General features: G+C 44.2%; 1 protein-coding gene across 3 annotated transcripts in view; it reads left to right on the top strand.

The window, feature by feature from the left end:
* Positions 1–16,989, top strand: part of LOC120948661 (Kv channel-interacting protein 4) — a 63,272-nt gene that overhangs the window by 42,289 nt on the left and 3,994 nt on the right. For all 3 annotated transcript variants that reach the window (XM_040365257.2, XM_040365259.2, XM_049607188.1), the window contains one exon: positions 2,743–2,934. In XM_040365257.2, the coding sequence (XP_040221191.2) occupies positions 2,743–2,934 (192 nt within the window). The remainder of the gene's footprint in view (positions 1–2,742; positions 2,935–16,989) is intronic.

The following is a 16,989-nucleotide window of genomic DNA, read 5'->3' as shown; positions in this document are numbered from 1 at the left end:
GGTCATTGATTTGCCTTATTTTTGTAAATGGTGGATCATTGGACTGGTTTTTGGGATGGGGAAAAATAATTCATATAATAATAATCAGACTTTATTTAATTTTATTTGTGTCTTTTGAGCGCATTAAAATTATCGCGTTATCTTTTGAGCGCATTTTTTTAATTCCAATTTGTTGTTTAATAATTTTAGTTTAGCAAAATAGTTTGTTAAACTAAATTGTACCAAAAATTAGTATATTTTCACTTCAGTTATTTTTTTTTAATATATTATGTTTTTTGGTTTGTGGGTTCCTTACTGAGCAAATGTTTTTTAAACTGCAATTTGCTTATTAATGTACTCCCCACAGCTTGCGGATATTCCGACTACCATACGCCAGCAAAACATTTCCGGCACTTGTTATCGATCAACAAAACAGGGAAAAAAGGCTACCTAATTACGTTGATTAAAATTACTGTGACACTTTAGCATTTGAGCACTTCCATCACGCTATCAAACTGGTCGACTGTTCCGAGCCCAGAGCCTCAAAATACAGCATACAGAGACATCTCCGTCTCCCAGCTTACACACGGTTTGGTTGGTGGTTATAAAATTTGCCCAGTCGTGCGGTCATAACATAACGCGAAACCGACACCGGCCCCGGGACGACTCTTTTATCTTCGATAAAGACCTAAAACGGACAGCTCGCGCTCGCGTACCATTCCATCCCGCCCGTGACCTCGTGTGTGTGCGTGTGTCAAGGAGCCATTCTTCAAAGCATGGCAAATTTATTCATGCTGCAGCGGCGGCCACTAACCAGTAACCAGCAGCAGGATTTTACATCACCTTTGCTCTCACCCGCTACCGTTGCCCACTTTGTCTTGTAATGGATGGTTTTGTGTCCTCTTGTTTCGCTGAAGCATTTGTTACTGATGCTAGAAGATGTACGCGTTAAATCTTTTTGTTTCTTCGCAGCTTGCTTGTACGATGGTGCCCCAACAGCCCAGCTGAAGAAAAGGCAAGGGCCACCATTAAAAACATTAACAAACAACCATTTAGAGAGCGCACGGTTGGTGGACACGCGATAGGCCCGTGGGAGAGAGAGAGCGTGGTGACAGGAGGTTGGGGGGGGTGCATTCGGAGGTTCAGAGGGTCCTTCTTGCTCTGTTGGTCGTGATTAGTGTTCAACGTTTCTTTCCATGGTACAAGCTCTTTTGTTTTGCGTCTGGTTTGGTTTACTACCAGCATGAAGTATTTTGCTTCAAGACGCTCTTCGTGCGGGTACACTTTGCCGACACTTTTGCATACGATGACGCACCACCACACCACTGCGTTCCGGGCATGTCATCGTGGGTGAAAAATTAGTACGCGCAACGAACACACGAAGCAAAAGATGATTTACTAGAGAGAAGAGAGAACAAGCGCAATGGTAGCGAAAACATGAATGCAAAAATCCGCCAGCGAGGAAGTCCTGCGCCGACGGAGGGCAGATATGTCTTTCAGTCGCTACGAAAACATTTATCACAAGAGATAAGCATCTTTTCGCTCTGCACGGAGGAAATGAACCGTTTAGATGGGTGTGTGCATCGTGCACGGTGGCGGGTCAGTGGGAAAGCTCCATTGTACAACTACGGCCTGCGTTACATTGCGTACAAATCCCTTCAGCCCGTTGGACATCGGGTATTGGGTAAAAAATAATGGGGGATGCGCAGGTAACATGTGTGTGTGAGTACTTTTTCATCGTGAAAAATGCCATTGCTAACCATTATGGAAATAGTTTTGAAAACACCATAAAGGTTGGAACCCAACGGGAGCGGATTTTATATCACTTATTTTAAAGTAAGATTTTATTTTAATAGAAATAGTTTGAATTTAAAAATGAATTTTCATTCGCACTGAAATAAACTGTCTCATTACCTGTTTTTTATTTTTTTTTTTTGAATCATTTCATATTTGAACTGAATCAACTCACGATCTGTGCTGGCAAAACATTATTAAGTTGTCATAACGTCATACTCTGTTGGTTTTCCAATAGATGTTCGTTTCCACCGATGATGTAAAGCTCTGGAAACTTAATGTCACTGCCACTGTGTTTTTCTCCCCCCGTGCTTTTCTCATCCTCTACCTCTCTGCCGATCTCTCTGTCTCACTGAACATATAAAACAGTCTCCCGGTCCAACGACCCAACAATCAGCAGCAACAAACATTCTTCTGTGGAATTTTGTAATTCAAAACCCTGCGGGCGGTCAAGTCGGTTGGACCCCTTGTTTTCGATACATATAAAAGCTGGGCTGGGCTTCGCTGCTTAAGCTGTGCCCCGAAGGATGATGAGCTGACAGTATCAGCAACAGCAGCAGCAGCAGGAGCAACAGTGTGATGGTGATGGTAGCTTTAATAGAAAGCAACGGGATAGACGGGGAAAAAAGAATGAAACGGTTCCATCACGCCCGAGGTTCAAGTGTTTTATTTGTTGTTAAAAGCAGTTTAATGAAGTTTTGTTTTTTCTCGTCCAAAAACTCAGGGCTCAGGAAACTTCACACACACACACGCACTGAACACCGAACGATTAGAATGAGCTAAACAAAGCCGTTATAAAAGGGAGGGATTGAAAACATGTTCACCCGGTCGAAATGGTTTTGACATCTCAATACATGTTTAGAAGCACAATTCCCTTTGGGTGTTAATTTTAACCCTCCAACCGTCCACCACCATCAACCCCCGGATTGTATTAATGTGGTTCCATGTTTTTTACCCCTACATATCTAGACTGTGAGCTGGAGGAGATCGTGTCCCCGCCGAAGTACCGGCCGGAATCGATAGCGGCCCTGTGCGAGGCGACCCGTTTCACCGAGGCAGAAATCAAGCGAATCTACCGCGGCTTCAAGGCGGAGTGTCCGGCTGGCATCATACGGGAGGAAACGTTCAAGTTCATCTACTCACAGTTCTTCCCACAAGGAGGTAAGTGATATTCTACTACCCCATGACTTTGAATGTTTGTGACAAAGCCAACGGTTGTGCTGAAATGAATTGAACGCATCAGACTGCTCCAGTCACCCTCATCATTGCGGTGAGAATTTCTAGAAAGAGACAGAGAGAGAGAGAGAGAGAGAGAGCAGCCGTTGTCATGCTGTACTTTGACACTTATTTGACACAAGCCTCCGTAGCATGGCAGACTCGAAGAAAGTGCTACTACTACTACTACTACTAGCTACCAAAGGATGCAGTGACAGTGTATCATACGGAAGCGATGGATTGGATGAACAAGCAAACAAGAAATAACGAAAGAAATGCAAACCTCATCCTCTTGTGTGCATCCCTTGGGAATGGACAGAACAAACGGACGGTTTATAACGAACAAAATAACTTAGCTGACATGTAATTGACACGAACCAGACAACAGTCGATTAGAAAACGGCTGAACGGTAAAACGAGGATGTGAAGGAGAAGAAATGTTTCGAAGAATTTTTCTCGATGTTCAATCAACTCACCCACAACCACCATCACCCGGTTCGACACACAGTCACAGTTTCACCGATGGGATTGTATGTGTTTTGGCTGTGCCCGAGCAACATTGGCCGGTTGTTCGATTTCCCGGAGGTGTTTGCTTTTGATTCTGTGCTGTGGAAGCAATTCAGTTGTTTTTACAATAAATTACAATATTGCTGCCCCCGTTGCCGGTGGTTGAGTGTGCTTGTGTTACGTTTTGTACTATAGAATAGTGCTTAGATAAGCAAGTTTATAAAGTGAATTCAATTCGCAATTAAAGTCTTCGAGACTCTTTGTAGGAGCAAAGCTTCCCAGTACACTATGCCGTTCGAAGCATCTTCGAGCTGCGTGTTTTTTGGGTCTTCTCGTACGCACTACTGACTATCATTATATTGATCTAGAAGTAGGTTAATGATTGCTGGTGGAAATGAAACAGGACTGACCCTAACGAGATGGTTTAATTAGTGCACGAGTTTTCTTTTTGATATGCTACAAGCACCTTCATGGGTCTCGAATGATTGTTCAATAATGACATTGTTTCATGCTTTGCTTTTGTTATGACATTTTGATGAATGATAATACGCTCAACTACAGTGAATAATCGTGACTTCAGTTAGTATTTTAAGCCTCTCGAACGGGATCGACTTCAATACGGTTGTGTTGGAGTAATAAATGTTCAAAACCTGTATAGGTCGGTATGACTTCCTTTCTTTGTGTCACCTTCGTTGGATGAACAAATGTAGTTGTATTTTCATTATAAAATAAGGCAGGTTATTTCCTTGTTCTTTACGTTACCTTGCCACCACAACTTGGCCTACCATGCCACGGACAGAGAGTCCTTGTAGACGACTTAAGAGAACTTTACGAGTTGGGTCGTTCGGTTGCATGCATATAAAATGTCTCAGAGGCGTTTGTGAGTAACGGTACTATACAGGTACTATGTAGTCCCAGCCTCTTGCGTCATGACAGGTTCTTTGTTCCAGCAGTTCCCCGGTATCTCAGGCTATAGAATGACCGGTTGGCAGCCAGAATCCTTGCGCGCAGCTCATCATCCATGCGACCTTTGACCCGAGATGGGTGAAATCTTGAATGATCTCAATAGTTGCTTTACCTATCCGTACGTCCCGCCTATGTAAGTTTGGAATTGTTAGTAGGGCCGCTGGTGTTGCCAACATCAGCCTTGTCTTTGTCTCATTTATCTGCAATCCGAGGTTCTCTGCCGTTTGCTCGATCCTTTACGAACACGATGCTAGTGGAGCTTCTAGCCAGTCTAGACCAGTTAAACTGGTCGTTGAGTAATTCATGAATGTACTAAACCCAGTGCATGAGGCCCAATGGCTGGTTACTAACCAGATTTCAGTCCTTGTTACGACAAAAGGGGTACATACCTTAGGTGTAACGTTGTTTTGCGATGTTTAACACATTTAAATGTTGCACATAGGATACAGAGAGTACATACTAACTTGTCCGGCGCTACAACCGCTTTGCGGTCTTGGCCTGCCTCAGGAGTGTCAGAAACCGTTTCATTTGCCAATTCGTTATCCTGGCCTTAATGGCGGACTCCTTCACGCCATCTCGCCACCTCTTGCCGTACATCTCGTATAGCTCGTCGTTATTACGGCTTTTTCATTGTCCTTCTACACATACTGGTCCAAGAATTCTTATGATCGTCATTTTCTCGAAGGCGGCTACGAGGGTTTCGTCAGATTTGGTGAGTGTCCATATTTAAGAGCGTATTTTTGGGTCTATATGAGTACCGGCAGCATATAGGCAGGGGCGGATTAAGCACTAAGTAAACTATGTGGCCGTATGGGGCCCCGAAAAAACGGACCCATCCCCCGCTCACAAGTAAATTTGCTTCGCAGTTATCTTCTTATATCTTATCTCTGCTTCTCTAGTTTAGAATTCCTCATACAACAACTCGTTCGTCACTTCAGAAAGGCAATCGTATGACCGCTTATGTTAATCTGCCACTGTATATAGGTGCTATATAGTACCAGCTTCGTCCGTCGTGACAGGTTCTTTGAGGTGAACTGATTTTTCAGGCTGTAGAAAGACCGGTTGGCTGCCACCATCCTTGCGCGCAACGCAGCTTCCATGTTATTGTCGTTGCTGACCTTTGACCCAAGATAGATGAATTGTGGGACGACTTCAAAAGTGCGTTCACCTATCTGCACGTCACGCCTAGGGCAGGCCGAGGTTATCTGCGACCTGCTCTATCCCTTGGTAGGCTTATTTGTTATTTGTTATTTATTTATTAAAATTCAACGGACCGCAAGTGGCCCACTTGAAGCGAATTCATTTACATTCATTCATTATAACATAGTCACATTACGGTCATTCATTTGTCACGCTTAGTCTTAAGTAACATAATTAACATGTAAAAGGTCGCACGACACGAATACTATTCAACAATGCGGTGCGCGACATGTCAGGTTGGTGACGATCACAAATGACATTAAACTCACGGCACATACGAATAAACGGATCAGAGGAGCCAAAGCGAGTGCGGCGTTCCTCCACGTCAAGTAGCGATCTAGCTCGGAGCGATCTCGGCGGGACATACATGTTGAGCCTCGAAAGAAGCGCGGGCGAGTCGATCCGATTGTCAAGAAGTCCCGCGACAAACAGCCTCTGAGCGTTGCAGTTCCGCTGCTTCAGCGTCTCGATGCCAAGCAACGCACAGCGTCCCTCATAGTCAAGTTGGACACTCCAGGAGCGCAAAGCGAACCGCGTGAATTTGCGCTGGATCGACTCTAAACGAGCTAGGGGACGAGCAGCTGTAGGCCACCATACTGCAGAAGCGTATTCTAACACTGGTCGCACCAAAGCACAGTATAGCGTCTTGATGCAAATCGGGTCAGTGATGTCTCGTGCTATTTGTTTTAGTAAGCCGATCAATTGGTTACCCTTAGTGACAACGTGCTCTAGCTGGTCGTGGAAGCTCAACTTTTCGTCAAGGAGCACTCCTAGATCCGTGACACAGCTTTTGCGACCAATGGTAGATCCATTTAACGCATAGTCATACACTAAGGGGCACCGCTTTCTCGCAAACGTAACGACAACACACTTCTCGACGCACAATTCAAGACCATTCAAAGAGCACCATGACTGGAAGGCACTTAGAGTGGCTTGAAGGCTGAGTTGGTCTGACCGGTCGCGGATAGGCAGGAACAGCTTCGCGTCGTCTGCATACAGTAGGTGGCCGTCAGGAGGGAGCAACCGTGTTACGTCATTCAGGAAAATGACAAACAGCAGCGGTCCAAGATTACTCCCCTGCGGCACCCCAGAAGAAGCATCGATACGGCGCGACGTATGGGGTCCCATCTTCACGCAGTATGTGCGACCAGTAAGATAGGAGCGCATCCAGGCCAGCAGCTGCACAGGCAGACCAAGCGTTTCGAGCTTTGCGAGCAGCAAGGCGTGCGGAACGCTATCGAAGGCAGCCTTGATGTCCGTGTAGACTGCGTCGATCTGCGAGCCGGCATCGATGGTCCTGTGGCAGAGGCTAACGAACTCAACCAGGTTGGTGGTGGTTGAACGCTGAGGGACAAATCCATGTTGAGCTGTGCTAATGTAGTTCGAGGCAGCTGCGAGGAGAGGTTCGTACACCAGGAGCTCGAAGACCTTAGCGCAGGCACAAAGCGATGTAATGCCACGGTAATTACATGCATTTGATTTGTCCCCCTTTTTGTGCACTGGAACAAGCCACGAAGTTTTCCAGCAGGCAGGATAGATGCCCGAACGCAGCGAGTCGCGAAAAATCGAGGCCAGGATAGGCGCGATGGTGGTGCCACAACGCTTAAGCGTGGAAGCCGGGATCCCGTCAGGCCCTGGAGCAAACGAAGATTTCAGCCTGTCAATCGCTTTCGAGACTGAATACTCATCGATGATCGGCAAGTTTGGGGCCATAGCATCCACCGGTACATTTGATAATGCGTCGGCTATCTGCCTCTCATCAGTTACAGCTGGAAGGAAGGTGGCGGCAAAGCGCGAGGCAAAATATCACATACAGCAGACGGATTGTTGCCGTTGCGCCCGTTGTAACTGACGGAGCTAGGAAAACCAGAGGATTTCCGACGATTGTTTGCGAAGTTCCACAGTACACGTGAATTGCCGCGGCAGCGCAAAACCGTACGCCGTACGTGCCCCAGGTAGCGGAACCTGTTATAGCGCCGATAGAGAGAGTGCGCAGTGTTATAGTTGCGCAATGCAGCGGGACACCTACGCAACAAATAATCGCGATACGCGGCAGCTTTAGCCGTTTTGAGCCTGCGCAGCGTTCTGTCACCCCAAGGGGGGCCTCGTTTAGGTCGTTTCACCGGCGTGCATTCATTCAGGGCTTGCAACATGAACCGCTCAAAATCTTTCACAGCGAGGTCAAGAGTGGCGTAATGGGAACAATCGAAGACATTCGCGAACGAGGCGATCATCGGCAGGAGCCTGTTAAAGTCCGTCCGCGCGTAGTCAAGGCGTGATGTTAGCGCAGGAACGGCTGATTCCTCTCGTGGTAGCGGGATGGCCAACTCAAGCGCCGGGTGATAGGTGTCAATTGCTAACAGCGGGGTGAGGCAAAGTTCAAGCGGAAGGCAAACAGAAGCAACAGCATTATTTGCAAACACCAGGTCTAAGACGCGTCCGCTGGTGTTAAGATGACCATTGATCTGGAAGAGTCCGCTATGATGCATCTCGTCCATAAACAGAGCGGAGAGAGCCGATCGCGTACGTGGCTCATAATGCAGAAATGGCAAATCCGGATCATGCTGAGCGGCTGACCAGGAGACGAGAGGTTGGTTGAAGTCTCCTAACAGGAGTAAACCGTCTCCGGGATGCATAGTTGAGCATAATGAGCGAATGCAATTTTCGATTTCACGGAGCGTGGCAGCATTTGCGGCAAGTCTAGGCGGGAGGTATGCAGCAATGATGAATAGTCGGGAATTGCCTAGTTGTATTACAACGCACACTAGCTCAAGCGATGGATGCACCGTTGTGTGCTCCCGTGACGTCAGAGACTGAGAGCACGCAATCAACACACCTCCACCGCGGGAACATGTACTGTTGTCAACACTACGATCGCATCGGTAGACTCGGAAGCTATCGTCAAACAGCAAAGCCGAAGGTAGACTAGGATCGAGCCAGGTTTCCGTAAGCACTATTACATCGAAATTGGATTCCAACACCGACAGGCGAAACTCATCGACCTTCGTGCGCAGTCCCCGCACGTTTTGATAGTAAACAGAGGCAGTGGAACGGGCAGTGCGAAGCGCATTAGCAGCAGGAACATAACAGGTAGGTGTTTGTGCAGACTTAACAGAGGTTCGTCTATTCGTGAAAGAAACGGTCAAGTGTGGTCTGTTGTAAGTTGGTGTTGGCAGTGCGGCGAATTAAAAGCGGGCCGTCAATGAGTGTTGAATTAGGACCATGAGTAGTGTCGTTCAGCGTGTGTTCTCCCAATTGTGGTGATGTTAGTGTTTGAGCCTGTGAAGTTGATGCGTGTGCCGGTGCGTGATAGACAGTGGATGTTGGTGTGCGAGGCATCGATCGGCGATCGATGACAACAGGTGTGCGTGTGAGAGAACGGTGTTTGATGGTGATTGGTGACGATGAGTGTCCATGCTCTCGTTGACGGGATTGTACAAATTCACGTACACCAATACCGACAGGCCAGGACGATGGGGCGAGTGCTGCGTCACGAAGGGCTGCCGGTACTCTCACTTTGAAAGAAAGCCAGTTTACGCTGTCAACACTGACTCCCTTCCTCAGCAAGCAGTATGCTAGGACGTCATCGGTGGCTAAACGGCGTTTCACAGAAGCGACCACTTGCTCCACGGTGACGGCAGTGGACAAGCGAGATAGTCGGATCCATATTCTGTCTGTGGCCGGCTGGGGAAACGCTGCTCGAAGCGGTGACGATAGCGAATCGGTTCCCATGAGTTCTTCCGGTAGCGTAGACGAGGGTGGGATGCCGACTGTAGTGTTAGTGTACGCGCTTGGCGATGACGCTGCAAACATGTTATTTTGACGAATGTTTACGTTTTTGTTGACATCAGGGGACATAGAATCCTCGATGATACGCCGCCGCTTTCTACCCGCAACGGGCCGAGGATCGGTATTGCAAAGCTGAGGTATGGGTGCATTTTGCAGTAGAGTAAATCCACTGCGCACCTCGGCGATAATCGGTTCAATAAGCTTCCCCACAGCCGCAACAGTTGAGGTGAGAGCAGCTTGAAAACCGACCTGAGCCCCGATCTCTTTGACTGATCGGCAGCGCGGATTTTTCAGGATATTGGTGCACCCAGTGCAGCTCCAGTGCAGATCGATGTGAGTCAGGACCGCATCAATCAGCTCGGAAGGCAGCCTGCAACAACCGCGGTGAAAAGTAGCCTCACAGTACGCACAGCCGACGATACAGTCGGCAGCATCCAGTGACACAGCACACGCGAAACAGATAGCCGCCATCGCGAAATTATGTGCGGTTTTGATCACACCACCGTTAACCCGGATTAAAAACGTTAATACACAGTCGTGGGTCAATGAAATAACACACTAACGCGCAACAGTAACAGGAAGCAGTTTGGTAGTCAGTTGAACGAGTATTAACTGGGTACGTTAGAAAATATACTTAAATATTTTTGGAAAAACGCGGAGCACAGCGATAAGCGACCGAGCAGTTAGACGTCAGACGTCATATTCTTCTAGGCTAGGCTTCTAGGCTTTCTGGACATAGGAGAGCCGCATACCAATGATGTCTATATCATCAGCGTACGCCAGTATCTGGATTGAATTATAAAAGATGGTATCCGAAGTGTCCACCCTCGAGTCACGGGTGGCCCTCTCTAGCGCCAAGTTGAATAGGAGACAGGCAAGCTCGTCCCCCTGATCCAGACCTTTGGTGGTAACAAAAGGCCCTGAAAGTTTTCCATCCACCTTCACCTAGCAATTGACGTTGGCTACAGGCTAGTGGTTGCAAAACTTCAAAAACTGCAAAACTTAGGAAAGGGAGCTCATCATTTCTTTTAATAATTGTAAATATAAGGAAACTAATTCTCGGTATAAACCGAATCGTTACTAGAATCATTAAGACTTTCTTCAGTTAATCTCAAACTCACTCACTCACTTACAAGCATTATCATTATAGCCAACCTCACTATCAAGAAACGAATAGTGAATAATGGCGATAAACCCAAACCCATAAAACACTTCCCAAAAACACAGAAACAAAAACTTCTGTTATAAATTACCAGCAAGAAAGGGAAACCCCATTCATTGTTTCAAAAAATGAAACTGTACAGTGTTGCAATTGATTCCTAGCCACGAACGGGCGATACCACCAATAATAATTATGCAATAAATTTAAAGCGCATTCACGTGTTATCATGCTGTGGAGTGCGCGTGTTTTCGTGTCCCAATCTCGCCCGCGCGCAAGCCTCCCAAAAAAACGCGAACCGTGCGATAATTAATTCGTTTCTCCTGCATGATTTATTTTAATTGTTTCTGGAAAGTGGTGGCCAGTACAGCTGCTGATGTATGGCCACAATGTTGATGACCATTCGAAACGTACCGGCTCTTCCTGTTCCCGTTCCGGTTGCACGTTGTAGCAGAGGAGAGTTGTTTTCCTATTTTCTTTTACTTTCAACGAGGGAAAAAGCATAACACATCTTTGCGGACACTAGCAGTGCTACCAACCCGAACCTCCGTACTGCCAACGATTGACGTACACTTATCACGATCGAAAAGAGAATTGCTGGGAAATGATGGATATTTTAGAGGTTTCACTTGTACGGGTACGGGCTGTGCGATTCATTTAATTTCCCGCAAACGAATAGATTGTTTTTGAAAAAGGAAAACGAACGCTTGCATACAAAGTAAGAAGAAAAAAAACAAACAAAATGTTCCACTCTGGGTGACAGTGCAATCCGTAACAGTATTGCGAGCAGCGAGAAGCAAGTAGAAATAACAACCCTCTCGAGATGCTCCATGCCAACTTGAACAAATGTGTCTAAGCATAAGAGGGAGAGAGAAAGAGAGAGAGAGAGAGAGAGAGAGAGAGAGAGAGAGAGAAAGGGCACGATTGGGTACACAGTCAGCAGCCCCTGGAAGTCGTCGAGTCAAGAGGTCAGAGCGCTGTGTGCAGTACAACCATTTTTGGGGGAAGAATTTCAACGAGACTCGGTGACTCATTGGAGGACATTTTTGGTCGGCGCGAGTACAGTCAGTTGCAGAAAAACGTTCTGCACGGTATGCAATGGCCGACGGGTTCAATAAGTGTTTATTTTCATCTGGTTTTAAATTTTTTTTTTTCGATTTCGTGTTGGAATTTGTTGACTGTTCTAATCACCAGTTTGTCAAAAAGAGGTTTTACTTTAACTTAGGCTATTTGGTGTATAACAGCCATTCATTTGTTTCATAAATCGTTTCTGTTTCGTTTTGTAACATGAAAACACCAATTCGCCAATATTTTTAAGGAAATTTTAGAAGGAGCAGTCCAACATTACTGTTCGTCAATATTATGTTGTGCATAGATAATGTAAACATAGTTTGTTAAAACTTGTTTGTTTGTTTATTGGATATTTTGTGTAATATTTGCCATATCTTGTTATCTAAAGCCGGTCTCGTGGTACAGTCATCAACTCGTACGACTTAACAACATACCCGTTATGGGTACAAATAGATCGTGCCGCCATACGCCAGGACTGACTATCCTGCTATGGGGGGTAATCCAAAAGTCATTGAAAGCCAACCCCACAAGTGGTGTACAGGCAGGCCTTGACTGACAACGGTTGTTGAGCCCAAAAGAAGAAGAAGAAGATTTGCCATATCTTAAAGGGTAAAAAACGTTATCAGAACATCCATAATATTTTTAGCTATAGTATATTTATTTAATATTTTCTTATACAACTCTTGCCTTGTTATCAAACATTGTATGGACCAAGCTACCCATACACATTGTGTGTAAATCTATTTATTTAACAATTTATTTATTTATTTTTTTACTTGAGCCGGTCTCGTAGTACAGTCGTCAACTCGTACGACTTAACAACATGCCCGTCATGGGTTCAATCCCCAAATAGACCGCGCCGCCATATCTAGGACTGACTATCCTGCTATGGGGGGGAATCAATTAGTCACTGAAAGCCAAAGCCCACAAGTGGGGGAACAGGCAGGCCTTGACCGACATCGGTTGTTGAGCCAAAGAAGAAATTTATTTACTTGTTTGTTTATTTATTTATTCATCTTTTTTTTTCTTTGATGAAATGTATACGAAACTGTTGCAGTTGGACTGCTAGCATAACAGGAAATGTTTAAAGATTTAATGGGAATTGAAAACTGATATACAGTCACAATTCAATAGTTGAACGCTTTTTAGTTGGCATACTTTTTAATTGAACACTCGATAGTCTGCTGACAGTTCAATTAAAAAGCATGCGTTTGTATGGGAAACCGGGGTTTTTAATTCACAAAAATCTCATGGCGAGAAAAAATTCAGATTTTTTTTTGTATGGAAAAACGTGCCAACTAAAAAGCACATATTCAGTAGTTGGCAGGGAATCGAAGTTCAACCAGTGAGTTCGGACTGTATTGCGTTTAAACATCGTCCCGTGTACAACAACCCCTCTAATGCATTATTCAATGTTTTGGGGAACTGTTTTTTAATTAAAAGTTCAATCCAATCTCTCTAAGGTGAATCTTCAAGGACCGTCAGCTAAGAAAGATATTCTTTATAAGGAAACTAATGGAGGCGTTGCTATGAAGTATCTAAGATACGACGGGATTTTTTTTGTCCTAAAATTATTACATTATAGCATTTTAAAAACAAAATAAATGGGTAATGATGTAAAGCAATGCGATTGGTGTCATTGCAGTTTTTCTATAATTATGATCTAATGACCAAAGCAAACATGGTTCAACATTGCTACCTACTTTAAAAACGAATTGTAATGTAAAATCATTTGAGGATCGGCAACAGAGGGGCAAAAGTGTTATCAGTCAAAAATAACAAAGCAAGAGCAATATCGCTTCTAAAAGAGCCCATCCTCTCACGCCACAATGTTCGTTTTTGTTTTCAAATACAACTGAAAATAGTCCCAAAATATATAAAAATGAAGAAAAACTGATTTGTGTGAATTTTAGAATAGCAGAATGTTATCGCGAGAAAAATGCATGGAGCTATATTTAAAACTTTGAATTGCATTTATTGCGCCGTCGAAAGCCAAATGCTCTCTCGTCGCAAAATCACATGCCAAACTTTATATAAATTTACTGCAACCAGACTTAAGTGTATCTCATCTATACACAATTTTGTATGTTACTTCCTCCATACAGAATGTCTTATTGTTAATACATACTGTATTAACATACTGTCAAATCCTGCTCTATTGTATAATTGATCAGCTATCGGTTTGCTTATCAAATTAATTTTAAATTATTTTTCCCATTACTTTTTTTACAACTGAACGAACACACTTCAAAATCAACTATGAGCCAAACTAAATGAGCAAATCTCCCCCTTTCTCCACACACACAACGTGCTCTGTTGCTGTATGCAAATGTTAGAGAAGCACTGTATTGTTTGTATTATTCTCCCATCACCATCATCATCATCATCATCATCAGCTGCAACCCTCGCAGGCGGGCAGCAGCAGAGCCAGCACGAACCTCTTTCTTTCGCCGGCGAGTGATTCGCAATGAAATAGTCAATTTACATGAAAATCAACAACATTCCAAGTACACCAAGCAGGCAAGCAGCAAGCGCAAGAAACCTCGGCCCGAAAATAATGCTGCACAAGCTTAACAGTGGGTCCGTTGGGATGGAGGTGGAGGAAGGGGGAAGGAGGATTGGGGCACCATCACCACCAAAAAGCAGCAAACTTCAACAACCGAACATCAACAGACCGCCGGCGGTGCTCCGTACCCCGTAGTCCAATGTACGCTCTCGTTATTTTGCCATTTTGGGAGCAAAACGGCCCCAACCCTGCCCCGATCGAACGAGTTTGTTAAGAAAACATGAACAGCACATTTGTCAGGCATGTGGGGCAAAGGGCATGCGACGCTAAAGGAAAGTGACAGATATTGCAGTGGAAGTTGTACTTTTCCTCGCTGCACCCCATCATTTCATCGTTCGCAGCGCGGGCAAGTGTATCATTTTCCTTTCGAGGCTGTCAAGAGGGAGAATGTGAGTGTGTAGTAGAACATCTGAAAAATCAAACCTAACAGCGACAACAGTTTTAAAGAAACGCATTTGAACAACACGTTCATCGCGGTTGTTGTCGGCAAAAACTTCAGCAGAGATTCCCATTGCATAATGCCGAAAAAGTCACATGCTTTGAATGACTTTTGAAGTGCACAGCAAGGGAAAAATTACTGCAAATGCAGCTTCAAAGCTCAACATTGCGCTTTATCAAAGGTTAAGTGTGGTATGGATTGATGAAGATCACACAGCCCCACAGCGAATGCGCACTGCGAGACGATAGTTGATGCTGCTCCTAAAATCCCGTTCCCTTTTGATTGATGAGTGTGTCTGAAATGAATGTCCTCCGACTGTGCTGCTACATGAAATATCAATTTAAACTTCCGAACCAATGAGCTTCAACCGGAAAGAGCATGGTTTGGTGTTTCACGACCTCAGGTCCTTCCCACTCCGTCCCTCCGTTCTTTACATCAACAGCTTGTGGCCACAAGAAACGGAATCCAGAGCGTTGCACAATTACTTCCTCACTCCTTTTCTCTCCTTACCTTTTCGCTCTCTCTCTCTCTCTCTTATCAACTGGACATAATGAAACTATGACAGAAAAAAGAAAAAAAATCATAAAACACCCACCAACGAGAATCGAAAAAGCGAATGAAAGTGTAAAGGAAATCTTCACCGCACAGACAATATTAACGTTGGTGATGACAGTGAGAAAGGAGGGAGGGGGGTCAGGGATACAATTTGTCCTCCCTTTTTTTGCAGGAAATGAGTTCGGATGTCCTGAAAGCTTGGCGGTATTACCGAAAGTGAACAAGGCGAAATGCAGCAGCAAATTGCAGTTGCGCGCAATGAAAGTAAATAATAAACGAATGCGAGGAACCGCAGCAATCAAGCGCCCCTTTGCAATGGGTTCGGTGTTTGCGGGGGTTTGGGTATAGAGTGTTTTATGCTGTTGGTGCATAAATGTAATGCAAGTTAAGATGTGTCTCCTACGCTGCATCGCGGGTAGAGGAAGGGTAGCCTCATCGGTATTAGCAGACATTGTAACACAGTTTTGGCGATGATTGCAAAGGGAGATGAGGGACAATCTTTGTATACCTCGGTGCATAGTCCCCTTCAAAGTTGTTTGTTCTTTTCTCAACAGATTTACGATATTACTATTATTATGTAAGTCTTATTTTGGTTATTGATTGAATATTTTATTTATAATGCTTTTTAATTTTTATTGAATTTTAAAGGGCAAAGGTAATTGATATGAATGAACATACGATACAACATATTTAAACAAATAATCTTGCCTTGTTATGGAAGCAGTGTTGTACCATCCCTTCTCAACCATTTTTTGAGTTTAAAGCATTAAACATATCTGAAAACTTAACATGAACTAGATGTAAAAATAAATTCGAAACTGTTTTTATGGCTTTATCATCTCATATCAAAATCTTGCATTAAATGAACCTTCATCATTCTTCACAGCTTCTAAAACGAAAACTAAAACAATATTTGGATAAAAGTCATTTGGAACCGATATCAGGTGCATTGAATATTTGACAAACTGACGATCTAGTGATCTATAACAGCGGTCGGCAAACTTTTGAGGCAGAGGTCTTAATTTATTGAATTATCGAGTGCTTCGACCCAGGAGAATGCAGATTTTTGTTTTGCACATACATTATTTCACTACAAAATTTTAGAAATATGATAATTGGTTTTTTAAATTATTATTTCATCCAAACAAGTTTCAAATTTTTATCATTAAATCACAATCCTTAAAATTAATTAATGATTCGTCAGTTTAGATTCGGCCACATAGTGCATAAAAATGGTTAAAAGTTCCAAACAATAAAGCAATAACAATATCGCTGCTGAATTAGCCCCTCGTCCCATGCTGCCTCAATTATTGGGGATTTAATCTGGGGATGGTAAAAGCCTGAAAAATTATGGCTGAAAAAATATCGAGACAAACGTACATTCAGCAACTATTCTAATGCCTTACAAGTACGCAATACCATGTCAGACAAATTGATTACTGATACCCTTAAAACAAGCTCTTTAAAAATCGTGTACCCTTAAGAAGCAACAGTGTATAATCGTTGGACTCGTACAAACAGCAAACCGTACCCGGTTTTTAAATATTCGTTTCAATTTTCAAATGGAGATGAGCATTGTCATGTAGAAGCCGCATTACTGTTACATATAGGATTTTTTAACCTCAAGTCAGTGGCGGATTTAGGGTATCGGGGGCCCTAAGCGGTAACAGAAGTTGAGACCCCCTATTGCTATTGAGCATGGGGGGGGGGGGATGGGTTTGATCCTTCGACTACCCATAAAGTTTAATT

This window comes from Anopheles coluzzii, chromosome 2 (genome assembly GCF_943734685.1).
Source record: "Anopheles coluzzii chromosome 2, AcolN3, whole genome shotgun sequence".
In the NCBI taxonomy this organism is placed as follows: domain Eukaryota; kingdom Metazoa; phylum Arthropoda; class Insecta; order Diptera; family Culicidae; genus Anopheles; species Anopheles coluzzii.
Note: the sequence above shows the minus strand (reverse complement) of the source record. Positions and strands in the feature narration are given on the sequence as shown.